The sequence below is a fragment of the Oreochromis niloticus genome, linkage group LG22, assembly GCF_001858045.2.
Source record: "Oreochromis niloticus isolate F11D_XX linkage group LG22, O_niloticus_UMD_NMBU, whole genome shotgun sequence".
NCBI lineage: Eukaryota > Metazoa > Chordata > Actinopteri > Cichliformes > Cichlidae > Oreochromis > Oreochromis niloticus.
This window is the reverse complement of record NC_031985.2, coordinates 11314461-11341982: the sequence shown is the minus strand read 5'-3', so window position 1 is coordinate 11341982 and position 27522 is coordinate 11314461. Positions and strand designations below refer to the sequence as shown.

Sequence of the window (27522 nt, the reverse complement as noted above, 5' to 3'; positions counted from 1 at the left end):
AAAGGGTTACCTTCAATGCATCATGTTTTTAATTTGCAAGTTCATAAGCACTTTCCCTTTCCATTTCACAATCAATTCTACCCCCAGGTCAAAAATATGTATAGGAAAATTTCCCTAATATAATATTATTTATAAATATACCCCTCCGGCAATTAACTGCATAAGTACATGGAGGCAGGACCTCACAGCAGACGCATACTGCATAATGTGCATTATTATATGTATGTTATATGTAACGTGGTATTTTTCAATTATTGTATTTACCAACATCAAGAAGTCACAAGCAAAGAAAGAACACACCATGGTGCATGTTTAAACAAGGAAAGTTTACCGGTCAAAATTATTTATTAAACAAATAAACTACATTTTTTTTAACACCAAAAAATACACGTTCAAAGCAACACAACAGCAGCCCAATATCAGACAGAATTCCATTCTGTAGAGTGAGCAATCATTATGAAGCAGTTGGTTTTATTTTGTGGATTCAAGCTGCTCTTCATATTTTTGGACACAAGATGTCACCAGAGAGGACTGTGTTGAAAAGCTTCCAGTAATGAACCGTTTTTCAATACAAGCTTCAGTGCTTCAGAAAGCTTCATTTGGCCATCACTAATAAGCTCCCTATCGTTGCTTCCAGGTGGGGAAAGAATAAAAAGAGAGCCCATTTTCCGGCTTATTCCCTTCCCGATCGTGCGATCTAACATTAAAACCGACAACACAGCAAGTGCAAACCATTGCGAATGCTTTCGCTCCTTTAGCCCTTTGTTTGGCCTGCTAAAATGGCGCCTCGGCGGTCACGCCCCTTCCAGTGACATTAAGCTCCAAAGCCTTGCAGCCAGATACCAGGGGGAGATAGAGTCGTTTTGGCTTCATTTTTGGGGACTTGTCGCGACGTCCATGTTATTGAGTGAAACACAAAGATGTGACTTAAAATTGTAAGATGCTTGAGAAAATAAATGGTTTTAAATTTGAGATAAATATTTTTAAATCCACACAGGATTGAATTTAGTTATCGCGTTATTTCATGAAATATCGCGAGATGTTCACAAACCCACCCCTCTGCGCGGCACATTTTTTCTATTCAGTCCACTGGATTAACACACTGGATTAACACACTGTTCATTGGATAAAGAGAAAAAACTGCACTAAGGGTAAGCACGTTTTGACTTAATTTGAATCCTTAACAGGGCTCGCAAAATCGCTAGCCCGACGTCCCCGGGCTAGCGATTTTTCCAGTCGGGATACCAGAATCTATGCCTGCCCTGCCCGTGGGGCTATCATAGGAAGGAAAAATATATGTCAATGCTTTTGCATTCTTTCGGAAATGTAGCTGGGTAAATATGTCATTGGCATCGGTGAACCACTGTCAATATGTGACTAGGGCTGCTCAATTAATCGAATTTTAATCTAAATTACGATCTGGGCTTTATAAACATTTCATTTATACTTAAGTATAAATGAAATGTTTATAAAGTTAGGATGATGCAATGTATGTCATTGGTGAAGTCCTGCTCACGTTGCCTAGCAACCATGATACTAACCGCTGGAAATGTTTCATACACGTTTGTTTAACAGAAAAGAGAAAGGAAAAAATGTTTTTGTTTATCTGTTTGTTTATGTATGAGCTTTGTTTGATTTGATAAGTAATTGAGGCTGAGACCACGGGACTGTAAAAGCATGATTGTTGGGCTTCATTTCTTTACTGAACAGTCATTTTAAGATTAGCTAGTAATTAACAATTAGCTAATGTTGTCCATGAAAATAAAGTCACCACACTTTGGTAAAGTAGATATAATATGGCCAACATTATTATATTAATCATTATTACTTATTACAGCAGTGAACTCGAACTCTGTGTCAAATACTGAGCTTCAGTAAAGATTCAAGTTGCACTTATTTATATTTCCTATCACCTTAAATCTTCATTCAAAGAAAAGTATCTTTAACAGTGCATATATAGACGTATTATATACAGTTAAGCCCATAATTATTCATACCCCTGCCAAATTTTGACTTAAAGTTACTTTTGTTCAACAAGCAAGTTCTTTTTTGAGCAGAAATGACACAGGTGTCTCCCCAAAGATAATAAGACGATGTACAAGAGGCATCATTGTGGAAAAAAATATTTCTCAGGTTTTATTTATATTTTAGCAAAAAGTATCATGTCCAGAATTATTCATACCCTTCTCAATAATCAATAGAAAAGCCTTTATTGGCTATTACAGCAATCAAACGCTTCCTATAATTGCAGACCAGCTTTTTGCATGTCTCCACAGGCATTTTTGCCCATTCATCTTTAGCAATGAGCTCCAAATCTTTCAGGTTGGAGGGTCTTCTTGCCATCACCCTGATCTTTAGCTCCCTCCACAGATTCTCAATTGGATTCAAGTCGGGACTCTGGCTAGGCCACTGCAAAACGTTAATGTTGTTGTCTGCTAACCATTTCTTCACCACGTTTGCTGTATGTTTTGGGTCATTGTCGTGCTAAAATGTCCACTGGTTCCCAAGGCCAAGTTTTTCTGCAGACTGCCTGATGTTGTTGCTGAGAATCTTCATGTATTGCTCTTTTTTCATGGTGCTGTTTACTGTGATTAGGTTCCCTGGTCCATTGGCTAAAAAAACACCCCCAAAGCATTAGGTTCCCACCACCATGTTTGACAGTGGGGATGGTGTTCTTTGGGTTGAAGGCTTCTCCATTTTTATGCCAAATGAAGGCAACATCATTGTGACCAAATAATTCAATTTTTGTTTCATCTGACCATAACACTGAAGACCAGAAACCTTCTTCTTTGTCCAGATGAGCATTTGCAAAGGCCAAATGAGCTTTTGCATGCCTTAGAAGTGCCTGGAGAAGTGGCGTTTTCCTTGGTCTGCATCCGTGGAATCCCAACAGTGTCCGTTGGACTGTCTGCCTTGAGACATTGCCACCAGCAGAGCCCAGATTCACCAGAATGGCCTTGATGGTGATCTTTGGATTCTTTTTCACCTCTCTCACTATTCTCCTGGCCAGCACAGGTTTCACTTTTGGCTTCCGACAACGTCCTCTGAGATTTTCCACAGTGCGGAACATCTTGTATTTTTTAATAATACTTTGCACTGTAGCCACTGGAACTTGAAAACATTTGGATATGGCCTTGTAGCCCATTCCTCACTTGTGAGCAGCCACAATGCACAGCTGCAGGTCCTCACTGAGGTCCTTTGTCTTAGCCATGAATGTCCGCAGACCACCTGCAGAGAGCTGCTGTTTTTCACCTGTTGAGTTGATCAAAACAGCTATTTCCAATTAATCAGGGTAATTAGGATGCTTTAGAACAGCTTTGACTATTTGGAATGGTATGGAACTTTGGATTTTCCCAGAGACTGTGACAGTTTGTAAAGGGTATGAATAATTCTGGACATGATACTTTTTGCTCAAATGTAAATAAAAGCTAGGAAATATTTTTTTTCCACAATGATGCGTCTTGTACATCATCTTATTATCTTTTGTGAGACGCCTGTGTCATTTCCAGTCAAAAAATAACTTGCTAGTTGAATAACAGTAACTTTAAGTCAAAATTTGCCAGGGGTATGAATAATTATGGGCTTAACTGTATAAGAGACAAATATTGTTCGTTTAATATGTTGGCTTTACTAAATTTGGCTCATTGCTTACATATATGTGTAAAAAGAAAATGTATGAGTTGTGAAAACTGTTTCTGATAAAATGAACAGTAGACTGATATATTAAATATTCCTTTATTGGGTGAGAAAATCATACCATGTCATATTCTTACGTAAATGAAAACTGTTTCGTGTGAAAACTATAACTTTAATGTCGGCCAAACCAATTTACTCAGGAACAAATAAAACACTGAAAAAGCCAAACAATAAAATTTTTAAGTTATCTAAGCGACTTATATATCATGTTTAACCTGAGCGGGTCTAGCGATCCTTGACCTCCCACTCAACTAACAAGCTAGCGGGGAAAACAGCGGTCTGTGATATTGGTTTTATTGGTCTTGATATGTTTGGTTCAGGGCTCGCAAAATTTCAAAATCCCTGGTAGCCCTTCGGGCAGGGACTCTTCAGTTTTTGGTAGCCCAAAATAAATTTAAGTAGCCCGAATAAAAAAGGGAGCAATTTTTTTAATGTTTTGTTTCCGTTACAAAGTATAATATTGTAACGGAAACAAAACATTAATCAAAAAATTGTTGAAACACAAATTACAATATTGTATAAAAATTACAATCATCAACTCAAATACTTGGTTGTAATTGAACAGAAATTTCTATGAACTTGTAAGAACTGTACAACAGGAATCAGTCTGAATTTGAAATTTCCACTGAAATCACAGGTAAGAGGCAAGTGGAACCAAGATCTAGGCCATTTGCTTTTTGAAGTTTGCAAAGACTGCTAAATTTTGCCAGTGGTAGTTCACTCTTTGCAACATAGTAGGCTGTTCTAAACAGATTTTTCAGGTTGATTTTTAGTATGTTATTTGCAGACTGAGCAATAATCCATTTCTTGCATTTCTCATGGGTTCTAATGGGGGCCTTTCTTAAAATTACTGGTCCCAGTAACAAAGGCACTTGTCGACTCAGAAATCGAGGGAAACCAACAACACACCCGGCAGAACATTATGTTGCAACGCAATTGAATAATGGCTTTAAAGATTGTCAAAAATAGTATAAAATAGTGTGCAAATACTGATAACAGTGCAAATGTTTGCAATATAAAAAATAAAATGTAAACATCTATGTTTAGTGAACTTTGCCATGTCGCTCTGTGGTGCAGCTACAACACCAAAGTTTACACACTATGTCTACTTGATCCACGTCTGACTCCGCGAACCCATAATGTTTCCACACCACTGAAGGTTTTTTTTACCTCTCTTTTCAGCCAACGGCAGTCACTCTCCTCTCCAAATAACTTCTGCTTAGCTTTCCGAGCTTCCCTCTGTTAGCTCCTCTTAATTGTTGTGCTGCGTGTTCGAAACGCAGAGAGGTGCGCTCGATTTGCCACACGGAGCAGCGCGAGAGTAAAGCACGAGGGAGGTGCTAATAATCGGCTCAGTCATTTTTAATGATCGTTGAAAGCCCAGATTGTAATTTAGATTAAAATTCGATTAATTGAGCAGCCCTAGTCACATATTGACAGTGGCTCACCGATGCCAATGACATATTTACCCAGCAACATTTCCGAAAGAATGCGACGGGCAGGGCAGGGATAGATTCTGGTAGCCCGACTGGAAAAATCTCTAGCCCCGGGACGTCGGGCTAGCGATTTTGCGAGCCCTGTGGTTAAAATGTACATTCTTTAATCCATCTTGCTCAAGATGGACAACAGGTTGGCAATGCTCTTGCTGATGGTTTTGGGCCTTGCCCATGATGTTACCAGCTCCAACCACCCTTCTCCACCAACGGCACATGCAACATCAGCTAACATCAGCACTAACGGCACTGGAAGGATTTTTCCACTTCTTTATTTAGACTATGGAAAGGTTCAAATTTCATTTGAGGTTGCAATGTGGATCCTGCTTGCTTCTCTTTTGAAATTAGGTGAGTCAGATTTTATGTGAAAGCTTCATGTGACCTGTCACTATGAGTTCAGCCTTTTCAGGAAATACCTGTGTTACGTTATTAACCCAAATTCTACAAGTGTCTCCTACTTCAGGTAACGTAGGTGTCCCATTTGCAGCCAGTTGGTTAGGTAAATATTTAAATAATGAAAAACATGCAGAATTATCTTTCTTAGACAGCACATCTGAACGTGAGTTGGGTTAAAGTGCAGTTTTCCAGATGATCAGATAGTGGATCTCACAGATAAATCATATGGTATGGAAGTTGTCAAGTAAACTAACGGTAATCTTAATGCATCATTTCTGACCACTTGGCCATCCTTTTGTTGTGCATTAATGATGATTCTGGTATGCAGACTTTACCAGTTTGACCAAAATAGCTCAGCTCAGTCTGGGAGAGAGCAAATTAACATTGCTGTTCAGGAAGATTACTCATCAGATCTGCCATCGTCATGTACTTAAGCCCCACGCCCCCGGTATCGGGGGGAAAAAGAAGGAGATCACGTTTAATCGGTTATAACGCGGGTTGAGAAATATAAGTCCAGACATGTGTGGTATCCACAGAAACCTCAGAATCTCAGCTAAAATGTCATATAAACCATTTCTACAACCACCAAACACACCGAAAACAAGCCGCGATTAAACGAGCAGTTACGTAAATGCGCAGAAGTCCGCTAAACAAACACAACCGAACCAGAAATTCTTCAGACTTCATGTAACTGGCTAAAGATAGGCTGGTTAGCTTCCAGGGCTATCACTGACTCCACACCAAATTTCACCACGATCAGACCAAAATTCTCTGAATTAGCCGCAAAAGAAGACCACAAAAACACACAGCGGCGCAAATGCGCTAAGACAGAAATTAGTTTACCGTCCCGATTTCCTCTGTTATTTTCTCCGGTAGCCGGTAACCACGTGGTTGCCCGTAGTTACCATGCCTACCTAGCCGCATCAGAGTCATTTTCGTCAACAACCTCCATTTTAGACCCACCTACAGACACGTGACTGAACAGACGCCACATGCAGTAAATTTGGACACACGTGGGTTTTGGCATTACAATGTCTGATTGGTTGAAGTGACGTGAATGCGGCATCGTTACTTTGAATCTATTGGCTCAAACGATTAAAAAGAGGTGTCAATCACGCAAATTGACCAAAAGAAACCAAAGTTACAGCCCCTCAGAGCTTAAAGGGTCTCAAACGCTCTATGCACACTGCAGAAAAGGGCCATTACCATGTAAATGTGTGGTTAATTCTTCAAAAATATATTTAAAAAAAGCATGTTTAGGCCTGTTAATAAAATTTATTACTTTCTGCTCTTTAATACCTAAAAAAATTAATCTGCCATGGTGTCCAATTGTGTGCCAAAATTGGACATTTTTGTACAACGTCTGGATATTCATGTATTGACAGGGCTGTAATTTTTCACTGTTTCACTTTAGAAACATAAATCTTTGCACAGATGATGCTTATATGTTGGTTACTGGATTTCTGGAACCAAATGTGAGCTGAGGCATATTTTTCAAAGGGTTATATGCTAAAAATTACAAACAAAATTAGGCGAGAATAAAATCTACTTACTTTTTCTGTGTTCCAGTCTCAGTAACTTTGACACAGTAATATCTGCTTTAATATTTACACCTCCGATTAAATGTCCCAAGTGTTAGCTTTATTTTGATACCAAGATTGTAAGGACAGAGTTTGTAATTGCAGAGAAATAATCAATTTAATTTTGGCATTACATTTTCGAGCAGGAAGCTCAGAAACACCCTTGGGGCTTAAGAGGTTTTAAGAGTTCTATTCACTCCATGCTTCAATCATGACTAAGCAACCTGATTCAGCAGTCTGGATGTTTGGTCTTAAGTACAATGGGGCCCTACTTGTGCCTTGCAGTATTGTCCTGAGGGCTGTTTCAGCAGCAGCTTGCTTTTTCCCTTCCTTATTCCTTGCGTTCTCCTTTATACTGTCTTTACCCCCAGCCATCAATTTCTCCCGGCTTTCTGCTTTCTACTGAACACTGAATTGTCTTGAACTATCTCTTTTTTTCTTATTATTATTCTGAAAGCCAGCAGCTTGTCACTTGCCTGTGACATCAGGGGCCTGACTAAGCAGGCAGGGTACTGCCTCACTGTTTGGGCAAGAAGCCCAGTACTTCAAGGGAGAGGACAGAAAGAAGGCCCACCTGGCTTGTGTGGCTCACTTGTTAGGATGCAGATCAAGGACACCAAGTAAAAATGGTAGATGAGCATTAGCAGAAAGTGTGAGCAGAAGGAATAAGGAAAGTACAGAAAATCTTAGAAAAGCACATCAAAAAAATGATTCTACATGAATGTGTAGGCTGACAGCAGCAGTGGACAGTGGTGACCTAAAGCCTCTGACGGTCCCAGGACTAGTGAAAGTGGGCTCTGAACTGGCTGTTACCCTGCTCTGCCTCAGCCGTGTCTCTGATTCATGTTTATTGAATTTATATATTACAAGCTAAAAAGCATATTCACAGATCATTTGTCTCTGAAGCAACCTTGACTGTGCTTTTTGTCTGCCTAATTTTCAACTCAGTACTTTTTATAAATCGATTATAGCCATTCCAAAAATTTCTCATGAGTCAGAACCAGGGGATGCAATTTAACTGAGAAGCTGCCATTACCGTAAACACTGATAAAGGGTCAAAGCCTTTATGTTCAAGAGGCAGTTATTTTTGTCTCTGTAATCAGGCCATAAACACAGTACCACAAAAATGATGCCTTGTGACCCCAAAGCTAATTTCACTAAACAAGTCCTCTTTATATTAAGAGCAAGGCTCTGTTCCCCTCCCCCCCCCCCCCCCCCCCCCCATCTTTTTTAAATCAGATAAGAAAAACATGCTTTAGCCGAATTTCTTTCTACATTTTGCATGAATGTAGAAAGAAATTCTTAGTAGAAATTAGATTGGAACCTGAACCTTATTTCTTTCTTTTAGGGATGAAAAGATTAATAAATCCTAATGTGAAATGGCAATTGCCTTTTTTTTTTTAGTTGTAAGCAGATTTGTGATTGTGTGACATAGACTTTGTATAATGCATGGTATTAACAATTATTTTTCTGGCACAACTTCACCTACCTTCAAGGTGCATGGAGAAGGCAAAGATCTGATGACATCAGATCTTTGCCTCCAGCAACATGTAAAGTATTAGAGAACAACTTTATTAGGTGACCAACGCCTCTGAAACCCAGATGAAGGTCACAAGCTGAAATACATTGGTCACCTAATAAAGTTGTTCTCTAATAGTTTAATGCATGTTATGAAAACAATTTTTGTTGGATGCATATGAAGAGATTTTCAGTAGTGATCGCTAAAAGAGTTGAGTTGACAAAATAGAAACTGGTGCTCAGGGCAGGTTTAACGATCTTAGTAAGTTTGACTTAATTCCACTTACCCAGTAGAACTGCATTCAGGTGCAAAATCAGTGCCGTTCTTTCATGAGGCTTCAACTCATGAAGTATAATGCCCACACTGGGGGTGTCTGGGAGGGCTGGGCTTAACTTAAAACAAAGTGTGCTTAACAAAGTGTGCTCCACATACCTTGATGTTGTTATTTGTTAAAACCAAGCCCAGATTGTTTAACAAAGAAAAATACTTAATTGCCACACTTACACATAAATGACTTTACTCTTCTTAAATATAACTCATTAAACAAGTAAAAGTACAAATGTGTACAGACTTCCTCATGTTACGAAATCAGTTTTACCCCGGTTCTTTTTATTCCTCGGGCCTCCAGAGATGCACCGGACCCAGTAGTCCTTCTTACAAAAACTTTATTCATCTTCATCTTTACTCATTCTTTATTCATCTTCATTTAAGCATGCACTTCTAGAAGGGAAGACGAGGCCGGTGTCCCTCTGCAAAATATTCACCCCTTTGTTGGTTACACCCAGCTTTATAGAAGCGACCCCATCATAAATCCCCCATGGTGTGCTGCAAACTCTGTGTGTCTGTGTCTATGTGCACGAGCACATGAGTGCCTGTGTGTGCGCGTACCTGTATGCCTATGTGAGTGCACGTGAGTGAATGTATGTGCAAACCTGTGTGTATGTGTGAGTGCACATGAGTGAGTGTGCCTATAAGTGCGGGAGTATATCAGTTAAAACACTGTGAGTGTGTGTCTCTTCCTAGGGGTCATAAATACCCATCTCCCTTCCAGACCACAGTACTTCACATTTACTCCTTTTTATCTTAGTTTCACAGTTCAAGTGCAGGAGGGTCTCCTAGAAATCTACTTCTAAGCTCATGACACATTCAGGCCTTTATTACATTGAGGGCAGTGTCAGTCTCTCTACAATAATTCTAAATTCTACCTTAACACATGTCTAAACTCTAAAATAAGCTAAACATTCCTACACTCAGTAAGTTTACAATCTTTTGGAGTGATTTTAATTGTATGTTAAAGGTGACTGAGTAAAGCAGACTGAGTAAAGAGGCACTCAGTCAGAGGTTGTGCTCTCCGTTTCGCTGCAGGGTCCCTTCATTCTTCACATATCCATGTCGAGCCGAATGTAAATCCCGAGGCTGAACGGCTTTTGTACAGGCACACGCGCTTCTTAGCAGGGCGAAGCTATGAGCTAGAAAAATCCAAGGAGACAGCCTGTGTGTTTTCAACCAATCAGAGAGCTCCTTACATCCCACGGTGTGGCTAATTTGCGTTGCAGCAAGATTTTAAAATGGAGTTGCTAATCCAGTTGCTAATCCAAATGTTAATCCATGAGCGAACAGGAAAGGCAAATGGTTTTTGAAATGAGGAGTGGAATCGCCATTTGAAAAAGCATTTTGAAAATCACTTTATTAAATTGGAATCCGGTCTTGAAGTCGGACGTCACTAGCCGTGTCTGGGCTCAAACTCCGCTGCAGGTCCATAAATCAAATGATCACTGCGGCATCACTGAGAGTTGAAAAACTGTCTAAAGTCTTTCATCTGTAATAAAATGATCAGTGTGCTGCTCTACCAGGTGTAACAATTGAGTTTAACATCCAGGCATCCATGAAAACTGAATTTATGACATTTAACGGAGTCTGCAAAAGACTTGAGACTGGGGCGGAAGTTTGATTTGATTTGATATACCTTTATTAGTCCCACAAGGGGAAATTTCATGTTAAGGCTGCCGACCTATTGCACACAATGGCGGCGCCATCTTACCCTCCGACCATACATACATTACACAAAAACATCACATGGGGAAAACAGGTCAGAGAGGTATAACAATGGAAAATGCACCACATGAGGAAAGATAAGGAGAAAAAAATAACTCCCCCCAGACTGAGCTCCATCAGGGAGATCAGTTTGAGAACAGAAAAAAAACACCTCTGCACATGAAAAAACTCTTAATACACCAAAGAAACAAATGACAAGCAACGGGGTGGGTAAAGGGTGAGAGACAGCCGATGTAGACAGAACATCCGGGCCTGCAACCTATGCGCTGGTCTCCATGATCCACCGTCAGCATCGGAGGGGAATAACGGTGTGTTCACACCGAACGCGATAGGCGCGAGCGAAAACGCCCCAAACGCCCCTAATTTGACGCGTGCACATTCGCACCTCAACGCGTGTCCAAGAAAAATCCATCGCGCGTCAAAATTGCATATTTTGATGCGCGTGAACCGGAAATGTGGGAGGGATGTGGGAGGAAGTTGTGCCAGACAGTATCTTTGCTAGATGGCAGCTGTCGAGCTAGCGTTTGAAGAGAGAGTCTCCCTCCTCTATTTACTGTGGAGAGCAGAGCAGCGGCGTTAAGGACGTCCTCGCCATACCTGGGTCCATCAGGTCCTCCAGAGGCGTGAGCAGTTTGGTGAGTTTCACCACTTGCTCGAGGAGCTGCGCCTGGATGACGGCCGATTTCAGCGATATCACCGTCTTTCACTCGCCCAGTTTGAGGACCTGCTGTCCTGCGTCGGTCCCAGAATCGCCCGCCTAGACACCAACTACAGGCGCTCAATCCCACCTGCAGAGCGCCTGTCCATCTGCCTGAGGTTAGTAAAAGTGTTTAATATGGTAGTCCTTTATTGATACCTGTGCTAATATATGCTAAACTATCGTTTATACACTGCTAACATGGCTGTGGTATGCTAACAGTGAATGCCGTCGGTGTTTACTGATAGCAAACTGTGGTATGAGGACCACTGTGGGTTAATCTTTGTAGTGATACTCACTCCTTTTTTTTTTTTATTTAGACCTGGTTTAATTCTGGTATAGTTGAATATTTGTATATAATCCTTGCAGCTGTCAGACTCTATAACAGGGGTCACCAGCCTTTCTTAAAACTGAGAGCTAGATAAAATTGTGAACAGTTTGGTTCATCTTTAGTTATATGGTTCTATCTAGCATATTCTATCTTGATAAGCTATGTCTTATCACAGGTTAATTTTTCAAAAATATTAACAGTGATTTAAGCAAGGAAAGGGCTACATGTCAACATACAACTCTTTATTTCTATTAATGTCTTACTTCATTCCTACCTGATTGACATGTCTAGGAATTATGAGTGATTGACACACTGTAGGGGTAAAAGTTGCTACCAATCAAATTATGATATGTTAAAGTTAAAACAAAACACAACTGACTGTTTTATATTATATCTAATATATGTTATGTAATTATCCTTATAATTACAAAATGTTTTATGTAAGATTTACGTTTTGTAATTTAAATCTGACATCACAAAAGTGTTTTGGAATTTGAATAATGTATTTTGTAACTGCAGTACACATAATACTAATTTTGAACAATTTTGTCCAGGTTCCTTGCCACCGGGGACTCCTTCAGGACCATTGCGTTCAGTTTCAGAGTCGGTGTGTCCACAGTGTGCCAGATCACCCCCCAGGTAGCGACGGCCATCTGGGACTGTCTAGTGGACGACTTCATGGCTGTGCCTTCACCTGGAGACTGGCGGTCCATCACAGAGGGATTCCAGGAGCGCTGGAACTTTCCTCTCTGCTGTGGAGCTCTGGATGGGAAACACGTCCAGACAAAGGCACCCCATATATCACATAGGAGACACACACATTGATATACACGAAATATTTATTCCATTTCTTTTATGTGGTGCCCAAATTTATGCACCTGCTTGATTTTGTTTAAACAATTATTGCACACTTTTTGTAAATCCAGTAAACTTCTTTTCACTTCTCAAATATCACTGTGTGTGTCTCCTGTATGATATATTTAACTGACATTTTTTATTGTAACAACCAACGATTTATACAGGAAAATAATGGCTATTAACAAGGTTGCCCAAACTTTTGCATCCCACTGTATTAGTATATTTTGTCATTAGTATAATATGAAATAAATTCTACATGTGTCAAGTCGTGTGCCAACATTTGCTGTGTAGTAGAACTGAGACATTAGTCATTATAAAAATTTATTTGAAATAATATTAAAATTCTCAAACAGAAAAACATTAAACATAAATATATAGAATATAAGTATTAACAGAGAGACAGGAATAAAAAGGACCCAGCTGCTCTCCAGAGCAGGAACAAGGCTGAGGAGGAAATGCTCCATTGGAGACTGGCGTGGCCTCTTCAGGGACACCAGGATGGCCAGCTCCACCACCGATGGACCGTCCTGGGACCAGTCCCTCATCTGCCTCGGAGCTGTCCTCCTCTCTGGGCCTGTAAAACAGCACAAAACACAAAGAAATGAGAAGGCTGCTACTAGATTTTAATTTCAACATTGAAAAAAAACAACAACAAAAAACAGGATATAATCAGATTAGTTGTAGATATTTAGTAAAGGTGATCACAAGGGAATCCCACCGAGTAAAAAGCTATCAGTGCTGCTGTACATCTCATGCTACAATTGCATACCTGTGGGTGCAGGAGCAGGAGCTCAGGGACTGGGGAGCAAGGAGAAGCAACAGGGGATGCTCTGCTGCAGAATCAGTTGGTTCTGTCAAGACAATATTAAATGTTAATAGGTTGAATACAATAATCATAGCGAAAGCATATACAGTGGTCCCTCATTTATTGCAGCAGGGGTTGTCAGAATAACTAGCCCCTCGCCACGCACTTTATACACTTTTTTCCCCACACACATGAACATTGAGAATCACATTGTGAGAACTGTGACTAAAGTGCAAACCTTTGTAGATTGCAAAACGTAAAAGTATTATGCCGTGTTTTGTCTTCGTCTGCCTGCCACTTTCGTGCGCCTTTTCCCCTCGCGGTGCAGGTGTCTATTTCCGAATGAGGGTCATAGTTATGGGTGTTTTTGTGCTGTTTTATCTATTGGATGTGATGGTTATCAAAACAAAACATGATAAATTTGACAAGCGCAGGAGACACAGCACGGAGGAGATTTGTCAATCAGGCTGCAGAATGCAATGCTGTACTGTGCAAAAAAAAAAAAAGAAATCAGCGAAAAAGCGAGGCAGTGACGGATGAGCGGGACCACTGTGTGCTGTTTATTAATAAACAAAATATATTCCTATATGACAACATGCATAAAAGCAGAACGGTATTTGTACATCAGTGGGAAATAGCGGTGGCTTGCTAGCTTTTGTGCGGCTTCCCCGGGTCAGTGAAAAATGTAAAAAGAGAAATTAATGAACTTACCAGGTTGCCCGATCTCTTCACATTTCTCCCTCCAAGCTCGGTCCTTTATATTCCTGTCTCGGTACACAAAGCAGCTGGTGTCGTACAGCTCCGGGTTGTTTGCTACGGCGTTGATTAGCCTTCCCTCCATTAAAGAATGAAGGGCTTTGGCTGGATCTGCCCCTTTGACCTAGGTCACAGCCACGTCACAGGCTCCTGATTGGTTGTCGCGGCGCGATTTGACGCTGGAGTTCAGATTTTCCAACTCGAGCGGTAGAGGCGAAACACGCGTATGCACAAAATGCAACACAAAAATTCACGCGCGTGGTTTTTTTCGCGAGTCAAACGCGCCCCACGCGCTACACTGACGCGCGTTTCAGGCGTTTTGGCGTTTTGGCGACGCAAATCTGCCTCCGAATTTTCGCTGGACGCGCAATCGCGTGTCATCGCGCTCTTTCCATTGACTTTACATGTAAACCTGACGCTCTGGTCGCCTCTATCGCGTTCGGTGTGAACACACCGTAAGCGTTGAAGGCGTTTGGAGGGGGAGGGGGGATGAGTGTATATCTGCATGTGTGTATATATATGTCTGTGTCCGTGTGCGTATGTGTCCAGAGTTCAGCTGAGACAGTGTCCTTCGCCCTGCCAGGCTAAGTAAACAGTCTTCCAGCCAACCCAGGTGGCCTTGCAGAATGGGAAGAACAGTCTCAACACAGTCGTTATCAGGGTGTTGTTGTTCAGCTCCAGCCTTGAGAATGCAGCTGGCGCCGAAGGGGTCTCCGCATGAAGTGATGGTGGTTTTAACTTTAGTGCGAACAACTCATATGAATTTCAAAGCTGTTCTAACAGTCCAACACTGGTCTCTCAATCTCACATTGGAGAGCCGTGAGCTTTCTATGATGTTATCCAAACTTACGTTCCGTGATGTTGTCATTTTTGTGCTCAAAGAGCCAGTTCTGAGAACTCACGACCGCAGTGCGCATCTTCAAGATGTGATCCAATTTTCGCTCAAAGGTGTTATTCCGAGCGAGCCCCTCCAGATGTAATCAGTTTGCACTCAGAGGTCTTGTTCTGAGTATTCACGGCAGCCGTGCGGTTCTCCAAGATCTTATCCGTGCTGCACTCAATGAGCCCATTTCGAGAAACTCACGCCTCGTCCCATCATTTCAATCCCAGCGGGCAGCCTTGTGGGGGTTTAAACTGCTGATTCCGCTTCCTTAATTCTTCAATAAGCCAGGGCCAAGCCAGCTCCGATCAGCAAGAACCCTGTTATCATGGTTCCGAATAGGTAGATATCTTCAGCACTCACCCAAGCCCAGACTCCTCGTTGAGAAGGGGTGTCAATTGCATTCAGAGACCAGTTGATCAAATCCATAATTCCTCTTTTAGGTTTTAGAGAACAGACTGTGAGAGAGTGTTCCAAGGAAAAGTAATACAAAAAAAACCACGAGACTAGACAAGGACACAAGAGGCTAAGCCGGGAAGCTAAGGGCGAGGAGAGGAGGAGAGGAGAAAAGTGCGACCGCCTTCGCCAAGAGCAAGAGAAGAAGTTCACCTTTCACCAGGACAACGACCCTAAACATAAAGCCAGGGCAACAATGGAATGGTTTAAAACAAAACATATCTGTGTTAGAATGGCCCAGTCAAAGTCCAGATCTAAATCCAATCGAGAATCTGTGGCAAGATCTGAAAACTGCTGTTCACAAACGCTGTCCATCTAATCTGACTGAGCTGGAGCTGTTTTGCAAAGAAGAATGGGCAAGGATTTCAGTCTGTAGATGTGCAAAGATGGTAGAGGCATACCTTAAAAGACTAGCAGCTGTAATTGCAGCAAAAGGTGGTTCTACAAAGTATTGACTCAGGGGGCTGAATCATTACGCACACCCCACTTTTCAGTTATTTATTTGTTTGGAATCATATATGATTTTCATTCCACTTCTCACGTGTACACCACTTTGTATTGGTCTTTCACGTGGAATTCCAATAACATTGATTCATGTTTGTGGCTGTAATGTGACAAAATGTGGAAAAGTTCAAGCGGGCTGAATACTTTTGCAAGCCACTGTACATTTACATGAGAAACAACCTGTAGCTAATCTTATAGCTAAGAAAAATACTGTACTATGTACTAATTGGTGAACATTAAATTAGCATGCCTATACTCACATTTTGTAAAAGTAAACAGATGAGAGGGCCCATTAAGTTTGGGCAACTGGACAAATATATCGACTATTGACAATAGTTGATGCCATTCACCGATCGTTTTTACATGAGCAATTTATTTATTTGCCCACGTGTAAGTTGTGTGTAAGTGTAAAACTATTCAAAACTATTTATACAACAATCTCGTGTTCTGCATTTAATAAGATGCCACACAAATTATTTGTGCCACTCCAAAAAAAAAAAAAAATTTCCACTATAAAGGAGAACATCACAGAAGGCCTGACAGCAGCAGGTTGTATCAATCCTCCTGTTTGTTTTTTTTTTTTTACCTAGAGACAGTAGTTGCCTCATTGGTCTGACACACAACACCAAACTATCCACAACACCACTGGTATATATCACCTTGTTGCTTTGTCATCTTAAAGTGGTCATGTGATTGGCTTAACATGACTACTTAATCCTCTTCAGTCAAATAGCAGCACTCATGCGATTGTTTTACCCCCTTAGCTTCAGGTGTTGTGCCAAAAAGTGATTGTTTGCCAGAAAGTGATTGCCGTCCACGAGAGCGTGCGCAGCTGCTTAAAGCTGTAGCACCAAGATTACTTACAGCTACTTGCATGGAACTGATATAACATGCAGTAAGTAGTGCCGCAATCCGCCGGAATCAGCAAAAGGTGTGGTGATGAGAGCAGGTGTGTGGGCCAGTGGCGGGAGCCTGCAAGGAGTGCCCCCACGGCGAAAAGGGAGAGAGAGAGAGTGAAGAGGGAGAGAGAGAGAGCAAAACAAAAAACATATCGCCTGATACGTAGTCAGCTGGCAAGACATGGGGACCATGACAGTCCAGGCTCTTCAAAAAGGTTGTAAGGTGCTTAAAAAATAGTTAAAAAAAAGAGGGAGAAAAAGAAAAAAGGGGGTTTATCGTCCGAGTGAAGGTGCTGTGTTGATCAGAAAGGCAGCCTGTCTCTGTTACTGTGCGGGCAGCACAGTAGGGTGGGAGTCGATGTATCACCGGGCCTCTTCAACCGATCATACGCAGACGGGCAGGATATGCCAAGGTTTTTCCGACGGCTGTGGCTAGTGGTGCAACGGATCAAAAATCTCACGGTTCGGATCGGATCACGGTTTTAAAGTCACAGATCGGATCAATTTTCGGATCAGCAAAAATAGACAAAAATAGACAAAAATTCTACTCGCCATTTACTTATTTAAGTATTTTTTGTCTATTAAAAAAACATTCAACTGAAGACTCATTCCACGCACTTATATAAAAACAAATTAAGGTGCAATATGGACATTATGGACCATGCTGGGCAGCCTCTGCATCCTCTACACAGCCATAAACAACCAGAGGAGTCTGTTCAGTAACAGGTTGCTTCTCCCAAAGTCAAGGACCAGCAGACTTAAAAAGTCCTTTGTCCCACAGGCCATCAAACTGTTTAACTCCTCGCTGGAGGGGAAACGGGGACAGAGGAGGGGGGAACAAGTAGCTGTAGTGCCTTTTCACTGTGCAATAGTTTTTGTTAAGATCCAACGGTGTAATAGACTCACAATACTTGAAATGTGCCGTTCCCTTGTATTCTTATTCCTATTTATTCTATGTATCCCTTTTGTATTCTCTGTATTTATACACGTGTATATATGGTATATTTCTGCTCACATTCTGCAACTTTTGTCGGTGCTGTGCTACTGAGAAACTGAATTTCCCGGAGGAACCCACCCGAGGGATAAATAAAGTTTCATCTAATCTAATGTAATCTATAGGGCAGTGCAGGGCTTTGTATCTACCACTCCGCTGTGATACAACAAGCGGTCACGGTCACGTGGCTTTCCGTTGCCCTGGAGCTCCACCCATTTGTAGTTAAAGCAACAGAAGATGCCTGGGACAGTTCAGCCATAACTTTAAACTTCTTGTCACTGGAGCCACCATAAAGGAAACATGAAGGTGATACAAATCATACATATATAGCAACAAGACAGTGTACATCACTGTCACAACAGTGTTTGTTTTAGTTCAAAGGCTTTATGGTTTCTCCTATAATACCTGGTGGTGTAGTCAGTGATTTTTTGTCGGTTCAGTCTTATATATTATGTTTAACCTGAGTGACCACCCGATCAGCTGGTGGGTAACAGGCATCTCCGAAAACGTTAGAGCACTTATGCAAATATGTGATGCCTTGATGAATCGAGCAGATATTAGAAGTTTGCACAGCTACATTCTCGCATGAAAATTTCTTAAAAGTTTATTTTGTGACTCAGAAAGAGTAATATTTCAAACTCCGCCACTCTGTGTTCCTCCGCCACTGCCTCGTTTGAGTTTTGGACGAAATGGATTCTGGGATATTGCATTTCGTCATTTCGAGCTGATTGGAGACCAGAACAGCCAATCAGATTTTTTTTCATCCAAGTCTGTGATTGGCTGGTTTTGTGGCACAAATATAACGGTGTACAGAAAGAGTTGAGCGTGCACGGGCAGAAATGTTGCGAGCGAGCGCAAATACAAAAACTGAGCGAGAGGGGCTGCTGTTGTGTGTGTGTGTGGATAATAGCAAACACTGAAACATATTTTTTGCACGCAGCAATGAATTTTGTTCACTCAACTTCAGCTTTTCTTCGCTCAAACTAAATTTCTTCTCAAAATGCAACACCTGCACCTGCAATTGACTATGTGCATGAGAAAATGCTAACTTCCTGATTTGAGACCGGAGGTAGGGTTGTACATTTCCGGTAGCTTTACTTTGCGGTCAATCGCTACTGCGAAGATATACTCCAAAATCATGTCCAAATAGGACATGATAGGACACCGGAAACAAAGCCCCCCACAGGAGTTTCCGCACCGGAAGTAGCATATGCTAACGTGCACATAGTCAATTCTTTTTTAAGTGCGCTCAAATTTTTTTTTTACATGCGCTCAGAATAGTGGCACAAAAGTAACGCCATACTTGACAGACTGACCACGCACACGATACGCATAATTTTTTTTTTCTTTTTCGAATCTTCGGATCACGTGCGTACCGAACCAAGGAGTGGGATCAGTTCGGATTTCGGATCAACCTGGCCCTGGCTCTCTACCTCTCCGTCTGTTCGTGTGCTACTGCGAGTGTAACTATCGCCCCTCCCCCTTCTGCTCGGCAAACATAAAGCTGTGTTTGCGCCCCTCTCCCTTCTGCTTAGTATAAACAAAAGGTTTGCGTCCGCTGTGAAGCAAAAAAAAGCAAGAGAGAGAGGGTGAGAGAAAGAAAAAAAAAAACGGCTCTCGATAAGGAGCCGGCTCACGTCGTTCACGTCAATAATCCGGCTCTAAGGCTGTGTCCCAATTCAGGGTCTGCACGCTTGAAGTATGCATTTCAAGTGCGAGTACATCACCGCCACGCGACGGCTGTCCCAATCCGAAGTAGTGATGGTAAATTTGATTCTTTTTACTGAATCGAGTTTTAATGAGTCACTCACCAAAGTGAATCGGGTTTTTTGAGTCATTTGATTCACTGAGTCAGTTGACCAGAGAGTGCAAAAAATGTACATTTTCACTCAAACTTGATTTGCGTGCAGCTCATCACACATCTGATTTCCATGTGTGACAACTGCAAGTGTCCAGAGTGAGGACAGACTGAGGGACCCACTGCTGCACATCATCTGTGAGGCTTTGCACCCCTGATGATCCACCAGGACAAACTCAGCAGTGTGTGAGGAAGAGGAGGAGGAAGAGCCAGCAGCAGCTGACAGATGGAGAGAATAGACAGACTGTTCCCCGTTTGTGAAGGACTGCTAGAAAAGTTTAACATAACTAATTGTCTGTCCTGAATCAGTCTTATTAGGTAATGTTCAAATAATGTTATCATTCCAGTGTTTTCAGTGTGGGAGAAAGTACTCAGAGCCTTCAAGTTGCACACTATGAAAGGCAGAAACAAGTTTAATGTTCAGAAACCTAAAGTATGTATCAGCAGCAGAATGGAGCTAAAAATAAATGTTTGTTTCAGTTCTATGAAGCTTTGAGTATTTTGGATTAGTAGTACTGCTGTGTTTGTTGCATCATATTGGTGTAATTGTTTATATGCTTTATATATGCTGAGGTAAGTTGATCTATAGTGTTACATCATATTCTATAAGGATGTTATGTGTTTGTGTACTTTCTGCCCAGTTTGACCCATTTAGCAGAAGTCAGCCTGTTTAAGGCTCTGATATCTATTCTGTATGACTTAAAGCAGTTATGACATGGTCTGATTTTCTCACCCAATAAAGGAATATTTAATATATCAGTCTGATCTTCATTCTATCAGAAACAGTTATCACAGCTCGTACATTTTCTTTTTACACATATATGTAAGCATTGAGCCAAATTTAGTAATGTTTGTCTCTTATATATGATAGATCTATATATACACTGTCAAAGATACTCGTCTTTGAGTGAAGATTTAAGGTGATAGGAAATATAAATAACTGCTGCTTGCATCTTTTGACCCTGAGTTCATGCTCATATATGTATATATATCTGACAATACATATAATATTGTCCATATTATATTAACATTACCACAGTGAGATGACTTTAGTCTCATGAACAACATTAGCTAATTATTATTTACTAACTAATCTTAAAATGACTGTTCAGTACAGAAATGAAGCCCAACTATCATGTTTTACAGTCCCGTGGTCTCAACTAATCAAAGTGATGTCATGACAAAAATGAATGACCAACAAAACATTTTTTTCTCCTTCATTTATGTCACACAAAGCTGTATGAAACCTTTCTCGCGGTTAGTATCATGGTTGCTAGGCAACCTGAACAGCGCGACGAAGGCTGGACAGTCCCATTTCACAAGCCTCTCACTTCCGCACTTCCCGTACTTATAGTATCAGATTGGGGTAACAAATGGGCTTTACAGTGCGTGGAGGTAATGCCAGAACAGCAGACCAAATCCAAGATATGACCTTTAGAATGAGTAGAAAATGTTTTGTATTGTAGAAACCCAAACAAGAAGTAACATCTCTGGAAAGAGGGTTTTTATCATTGTCCACATGGATATTAAAGTCACCAACAATTATCACATTTGGGGAAAGTACCGAGAAATTGAAGGGATGCGAGCTCCCTTAGTCTTGCGATATGACAGAAGATTAAATTGTAATAAGAAGTTGACAACATAATAAAAGTGCTGAATGTCACAACTGATTTCTCATGCAATGGGGTTGACATGTTTGAGTTTGTTTCTTTAGTGTAATCTCTGTAAGGCAGAAAACGGTAAGGTAAATTTTAGGGAATGTCCACAAAAACTGTTTCGTTGTTTGTTTTTACTCATCCTTTAACCAATAAACCACGACAAAGCATTTTATTTGCTTGATATCCATTTGCTTGTATTTTACACATGGAACTGCGTTTGTTTTCTAGTTGACAGTGAGCATAGGTGGTCTATACAATAAATACAAACCTTCTGCTGCTCTGTGCCTATAGTCATAACTCATATCATGCCCTTGTTCATGTTTGCTGTTTCTTTACATGATATTGTCTCTTCTTTTGTTTCCATCCAGGGTTCCATCGGCTTCCACATATATCCACCCATGTGCCTGATAGGTGCCTTTTTATTGTGGTGGGCTTGGTGTTCGGGGGACTCTTTAGGGCTGGTGGACAGGGAGTCCCACAAATCCTCCACAAATTATTTTTCCTTTGCCTGCTGCCCCCCATCATTTTGGACGCTGGCTACTTCCTGCCCATCGAACCCTTATTCAAGAACCTGGGCAGAGTTTTATTATTTGGCTTTGTGGGTTCCATTTGGAATGGATTCTTTGTTGGGGGCATTCTTTATGGAGTGTGTAGGATTGGCACAGGCAGTACAGTGCTCACCAACACAGGTCTACTGCAGTGCCTGCTCTTTGGATCCATCACATCAGCAGTGGATTCTGCTGCTGTATTTGAGAAGATCCAAATGAAAGACATCTTGCACATCCTGCTGTTTGGCGAGTCAATCCTGAGCGATGCTGTAGCTGTGGTGAGTGACCGAACTGGAGTCTAAGTAGCATACATATGAGAAGCAGACATTTTTCTGGCTAAAGTGACACTGGCACAAGTCAAAAATATATACCACACTCACACATTGTGCATGCTTATTGTTTTTTCCAACCTATGTAACCATACTAATCTTGACATTTAAATAATGTGATATACTTTGAACTGTGGTATTGGATTTCTGATTTGCTGTAATATTTGCATTTTAATTCATACAATATGTAACCAGCCCAGAGTTCAAATTTATTTTCATTATATTTCATGAAAAAAGTGCTTCACAGTGAGCAATACATTCTGTGCTTATCCCTTGACTGGATTTTAACTGCACCTTGACTGGTTGATTAAGACATTAGTTCATGTCCTTATCACCTGCCAGTCTCCTGTTTCTTAAACTATTTGACTAATATTCATTAGTTCGTATCTTTTTTTGGTATTCAGTTTTTCTTCCCTCTTTCACTTTCCCTCTCATAGGTATTGTATCATCTGTATCATGAATTCCATGTTACTGCCTCAGTGACATTCATGAAGGTCTTCCTGGGAGTCATCGCTTTCAGTTTAGCTGGACTGGGTGGCATCCTAGTTGGATCTTGCTACGGCATCCTCACTGCCTTCACCACACGCTTCACCTCCAATACGGGCATCGTTGAGCCTCTTGTGGTTTTTTTGTTTTGCAACTTGGCCTACCTGTCAGCTGACATGTTCAACCTCTCTGGCATCATTGCGTAAGTTTGTTCAAGTCAGCTATATAACAGCCCACAGAAACACCAAAGAAATAACACATTTTTAGATTGTGTTCTACATACAGAGTAGGGCTGGGCGATATGGACTAAAATCCATATTGCAGTATAATTTGAAGCATGTGTGGTAACAATATATATTGCGCTATATTCTTTTCTTCTGTGTGTGTATGTGCGTGTGTGTGTATATGTGTATATATATATCAGACCGAGGTGGCACTGGTGCGTCTAACATTTTGTCTTTGGTGCACCAGCACAAAACTTAGGTGCACCCCAATTTTTCAACCGCATTGCTTAAAACATGTGTTATACATGTGCACCTTTTTAATAATTACTGTCCATACAGACAATATTGATTTGTAAATGATTAACTAACTAACTGCACCGTGCCCGCTTCATACTCTGGGGGGGAGGGCTGTGGCTCCCCACACCCTTTAGCAGATCGTTACATGGAGAAACCTTTTGAACTTAAGTGTGCTCACACACACAGGCGTACACACGGGTCCTCGATTACACAAACTATATCTACCTTGGCTGCTACCTTAAAGCATATTGTGCACTGTCAGTCCTGCGTGCTGCTCAATAACACTCAATATTTAGTATTTACTGTTACTTATACGTATCTAGGTTGTTCTCTCTATGTTGTCTTATTCTCTTGTTGTTTGTTTTTTCTTTTCTTCTTTTAACAGGTGATCCAACGGATTTTCTCTGTATCTTCTTTTACTGTTCCCCCTTCCCCTCTGTTTTCTCTCTCCCTTTCTTTCTTTCTCTTTCTCCCTTTAAGTATAATTGCCTGTCCAATTTTTAATAACTTAAAGTAAGATAAAATAAAAAACAATGATAATATAGAATAATCAAGTGGAACAATATGGGATTGGCATATTTTCTCCACTTGAAAAAATAAATCAGTAAAAAACAAAAGAAAAGAAAAAAAGACAATTATATTTTGCATATACATTTAGGGAAATTATATTCTATAAATTCCCAGTAGTTTGCGAAACTAATCTAATCTAACGGCACCCCAACCAAGCCGGGATTTAGTGGCATGCATAGCATTTTCTGACACTATTTCATTAGCTCTTGTAGTATGTAGCAATCCATTTTCTGTTTACTTTCAGGCTGTTTAAGATTGCGGGTATTATTGATTTTCCTAACAGAGGTGCTGATGCAGTTAGTCAGAAAGCTTTAAGGACAATCCCTTGCCCACAGCTATGTGTTGCCCCTCACCTTAAAATCTGAATTTGGTTTTCTGGATTACTGGTCTGTAAAGGAGGAATTTTATTGATGTGAATTCCTTTTATTATACTGCAAAACCTAGAAAGAAAAAGTCAATGCAATGGTCCCTTGTTATAACACGGTTCACCTTTGCAGTTTTGTGGATTTTGTTTAGTGCAAATTTGCGTGTTTTTTTTTTTTTCAGCACATTGTGTTCTTCATCCTGATTGGTTGTGTCTCCTGTATAGTACAGAATGCATTCAGCTTGTCACATTTATTTAATTCGCTAGCAGTGTGACTCTGAAGTTGGTTTCATTCTAAAATACTGGAGTTATTTTTCTACAAAAGTTTGAACTTTGAGAGTGTTTAAACGAGAGAAAAGTGTGAAAATGCCTGTCTGAGAAAGGTATATAATGTGTGTTGTGAGGGGTTTAAAAGCCTTAAAACATCTATAATAATTGTAAAACAAATAAACCTGGCTACTTTGCGGATTTCACCTATTGTGGGTTATTTTTAGAACAACTCCCGCGATTAACGAGGGACCACTGTACTGAAAAGGAGAAAGAATGCTGACCAGTTGCTGTTGCTTATTGAGCATATTTTTAGGTTGTTTTTGGCCCTTTCTGACACAGAAACATTGCATGAATAGATTAGAGAAGGTCCCTACCAGACAGGAATTGTAATATATCTTTATTTAGTTTTCCAAATGAGTATGTAACTGAACCTCTGAGCTGTGTGTTTTTTGTTTTTGTTTTTTTTTTTAAAGTGGTCACTGTTGTTGCCAGCTCAAGTAAACTGGAACTAATTTTAACATACCATGGCTGTGTGTTACCTGACTTTATTGTGGTCTATAATAGGGCTGCCACAAACGATTATTTTGATAGTCGACTAGTCACCGATTATTTTTGCGATTAGTCGACTAATCAGATCATGCATCCATTGGACGTAAAACGTACAGCTTATCGCACCAGCATGTGTCTGCTCTTATATAACTATCATTAGCTTACAGCTTTAAGTGTTTAAGGTCTGTGCTAACTAAAAATGAAGACAAGATGATAGTTTATTAAATTTTAATGAAATTTGCAGATTGTTTCGGTGAAGTTTAATAAACTCCTTGCTATCTAAAATATAACAGGACACCGGAGTATATTCTCGAGCATCTCACACTTCTGATAATCAGTTGTCTGCTTGACGTTTATTCAGCTGTGTAAAAACTATAACTTTAATCTCAACCAAACCGATTTACTCAGGAACAAATAAAATACTAAAAAAGCCAAACAATAACATTTTTAAGTTATCTAAGTGACTTATATATGTTTAACCTATAGCGAAAGACGGCGGTGGGTTTGAAAACAATTTGCCGGGAGTCCGGTGTTCTCACGGGCTCTAGTGAGCCTTGCCCCGGCTAGCTATTGAGCTGGTGGGTAACGGACGTCTCCAAAAACGTCGGAGCGCTTTTGAAAATATGTGGTGTCTTGATAAACTGAGCAGATATTTGCGGTTTACACAGCTACATTCTAGCCGGAAAATATGTTAAATGTTTATTTTGTGACCCAGAAAGAATAATAACAGTAATATTAAAACTAACTAGCTACCGCCATTGTTGGAAACTGAGCTGGGCTGCGCTATGAATTCTGGGACAGAGCTACTTCTTCTCCTTCGGGGTTTAACAGCAGCTGGCATCCTTGTACATGCAGTGCTGCCATCTTCTGTTTCAGTCCGTTATTACACTCTTAAATCCTACTACTTATTCCTGCGTCTTTTGTGATCTTACAAAGCTTCAAACGACGCGTCGACTATTAAATCAGTCGTCGACGATTTTGATAGTCGACGTAATCGTGATTAGTCGACTAATCGTGGCAGCCCTAGTCTATAATGTTGCCAACTGGATGTGAAATGAAAAAAAAAAACCCACATTAATTGCATTCTGTATATTATATTACTATATATAATAATATTATTATATAATATATATTTTTAAAATTCTATTATTACCATTTCTCTTTCCAGGTTGATATCATGCTGTGTTGTGATGCGACCCTTTGTCCAGGCTAACATTTCCTGCGAGTCCGAAATGACTATAAAATATTTTTTAAAGATGTGGAGCAGGTTTAATGAAAGCCTTATTTTTATTTTTGTGGGAGTGGTCACGGTTGCTGGACCTCAAGTCTGGAACTGGACCTTCATCACTCTCACAGTAATTCTGTGTGTTGTTGCACGGGTCATAGGTCAGTCCTCCTGTATTTTTGCATGATTTTTTCAAATGTATGCATACTTACATACAATTACTTACATACATACATACATACATACAAGTATTCACATACTACTTACATACTACTTACATACAATTACATACATACATACATACAAGTATTCACATACTTGTTAACCAAAAACTAGAACAGCTCTGAAGAGAAAGTTTGTTATTTCCCTGAAATCTTATGAGATTTTTTAAAGCTAAGTTAAAGACCCACTGTTCACCCTATCCTATGTGTCTTAATTCTGTGCTTGTTATTTTAGTTTTTAAATTGTATTGCTTTTATTTATTTATTTATCTTTTTTTAATCTCAAATAACTGTTCAGCACCTTGTTTGAAAGTGTTTTAAATACACTAGACATATTGCATTTAATCCTTGTTTACAACATCACTGACATACAAAACCTGACTCACTTGTACACTGTTCTTTCCAGCTGTTGTTGGTCTGACCTTTCTGACCAACAAATTTCACAGTGTCAAGCTGACCAAGGAGGATCAGTTCTTATTTGTCTGCAGTGGCCTGCGAGGTGGCGTCGCGTTCTTCCTCGCTTTTCTACTGGAAAAGGACCACTTTCCAGAGAAAGAAATTTTTGTCACTGCCATTATCACTGTGATTTTCTTCACCATCTTTGTTCAGGTATGAGTACTTTATTTATTTATTCATTTATTTATTTATTTATTTATTTACCAGGGAACCCCCCCCCCCCCCCCCAAAAAAAAAGGTTACAAAGAATTTATCAGAACTTTTCATGAAAGTGCATTGCATACTTAAACTTATTAGCTATACCAGTTCAACTGCTTGTTAATACAAATATAGCCAGTCAATCACATGGCAGCAACCCAGTGCATTTAAGGACTGGTCAAGCTGTAAAGTTGACCTTCTGAAGTTCATATCTAGCATCAGGATGATGGCTTAAGTGACTTTGAATGTCTCATGGTTGTCATTTCCAGACAAACTTGCTCTTAGCATTTCAGAATCAGCTGATTTTCCACTATAGCCCTCTCTAAAGGTTACAGAGAATGGCCTGAAAA

The 27522-nt window shown here is 40.3% G+C and overlaps 2 protein-coding genes across 3 annotated transcripts in view; both read left to right on the top strand.

The window, feature by feature from the left end:
• The window catches only part of LOC109196492 (zinc finger MYM-type protein 4), a 196862-nt gene that overhangs the window by 70053 nt on the left and 99287 nt on the right, over positions 1–27522 (top strand). The window lies entirely within an intron of this gene.
• LOC109196493 (Na(+)/H(+) exchanger beta-like) overlaps positions 5195–27522 on the top strand; it is a 37391-nt gene continuing 15063 nt past the window's right edge. For both annotated transcript variants that reach the window (XM_019350533.2, XM_025902244.1), the window contains exons 1-5: positions 5195–5537; positions 21804–22261; positions 22750–23000; positions 26241–26458; positions 26925–27127. In XM_019350533.2, the coding sequence (XP_019206078.2) occupies positions 5315–5537; positions 21804–22261; positions 22750–23000; positions 26241–26458; positions 26925–27127 (1353 nt within the window). In that variant the 5' untranslated portion in view covers positions 5195–5314. The remainder of the gene's footprint in view (positions 5538–21803; positions 22262–22749; positions 23001–26240; positions 26459–26924; positions 27128–27522) is intronic.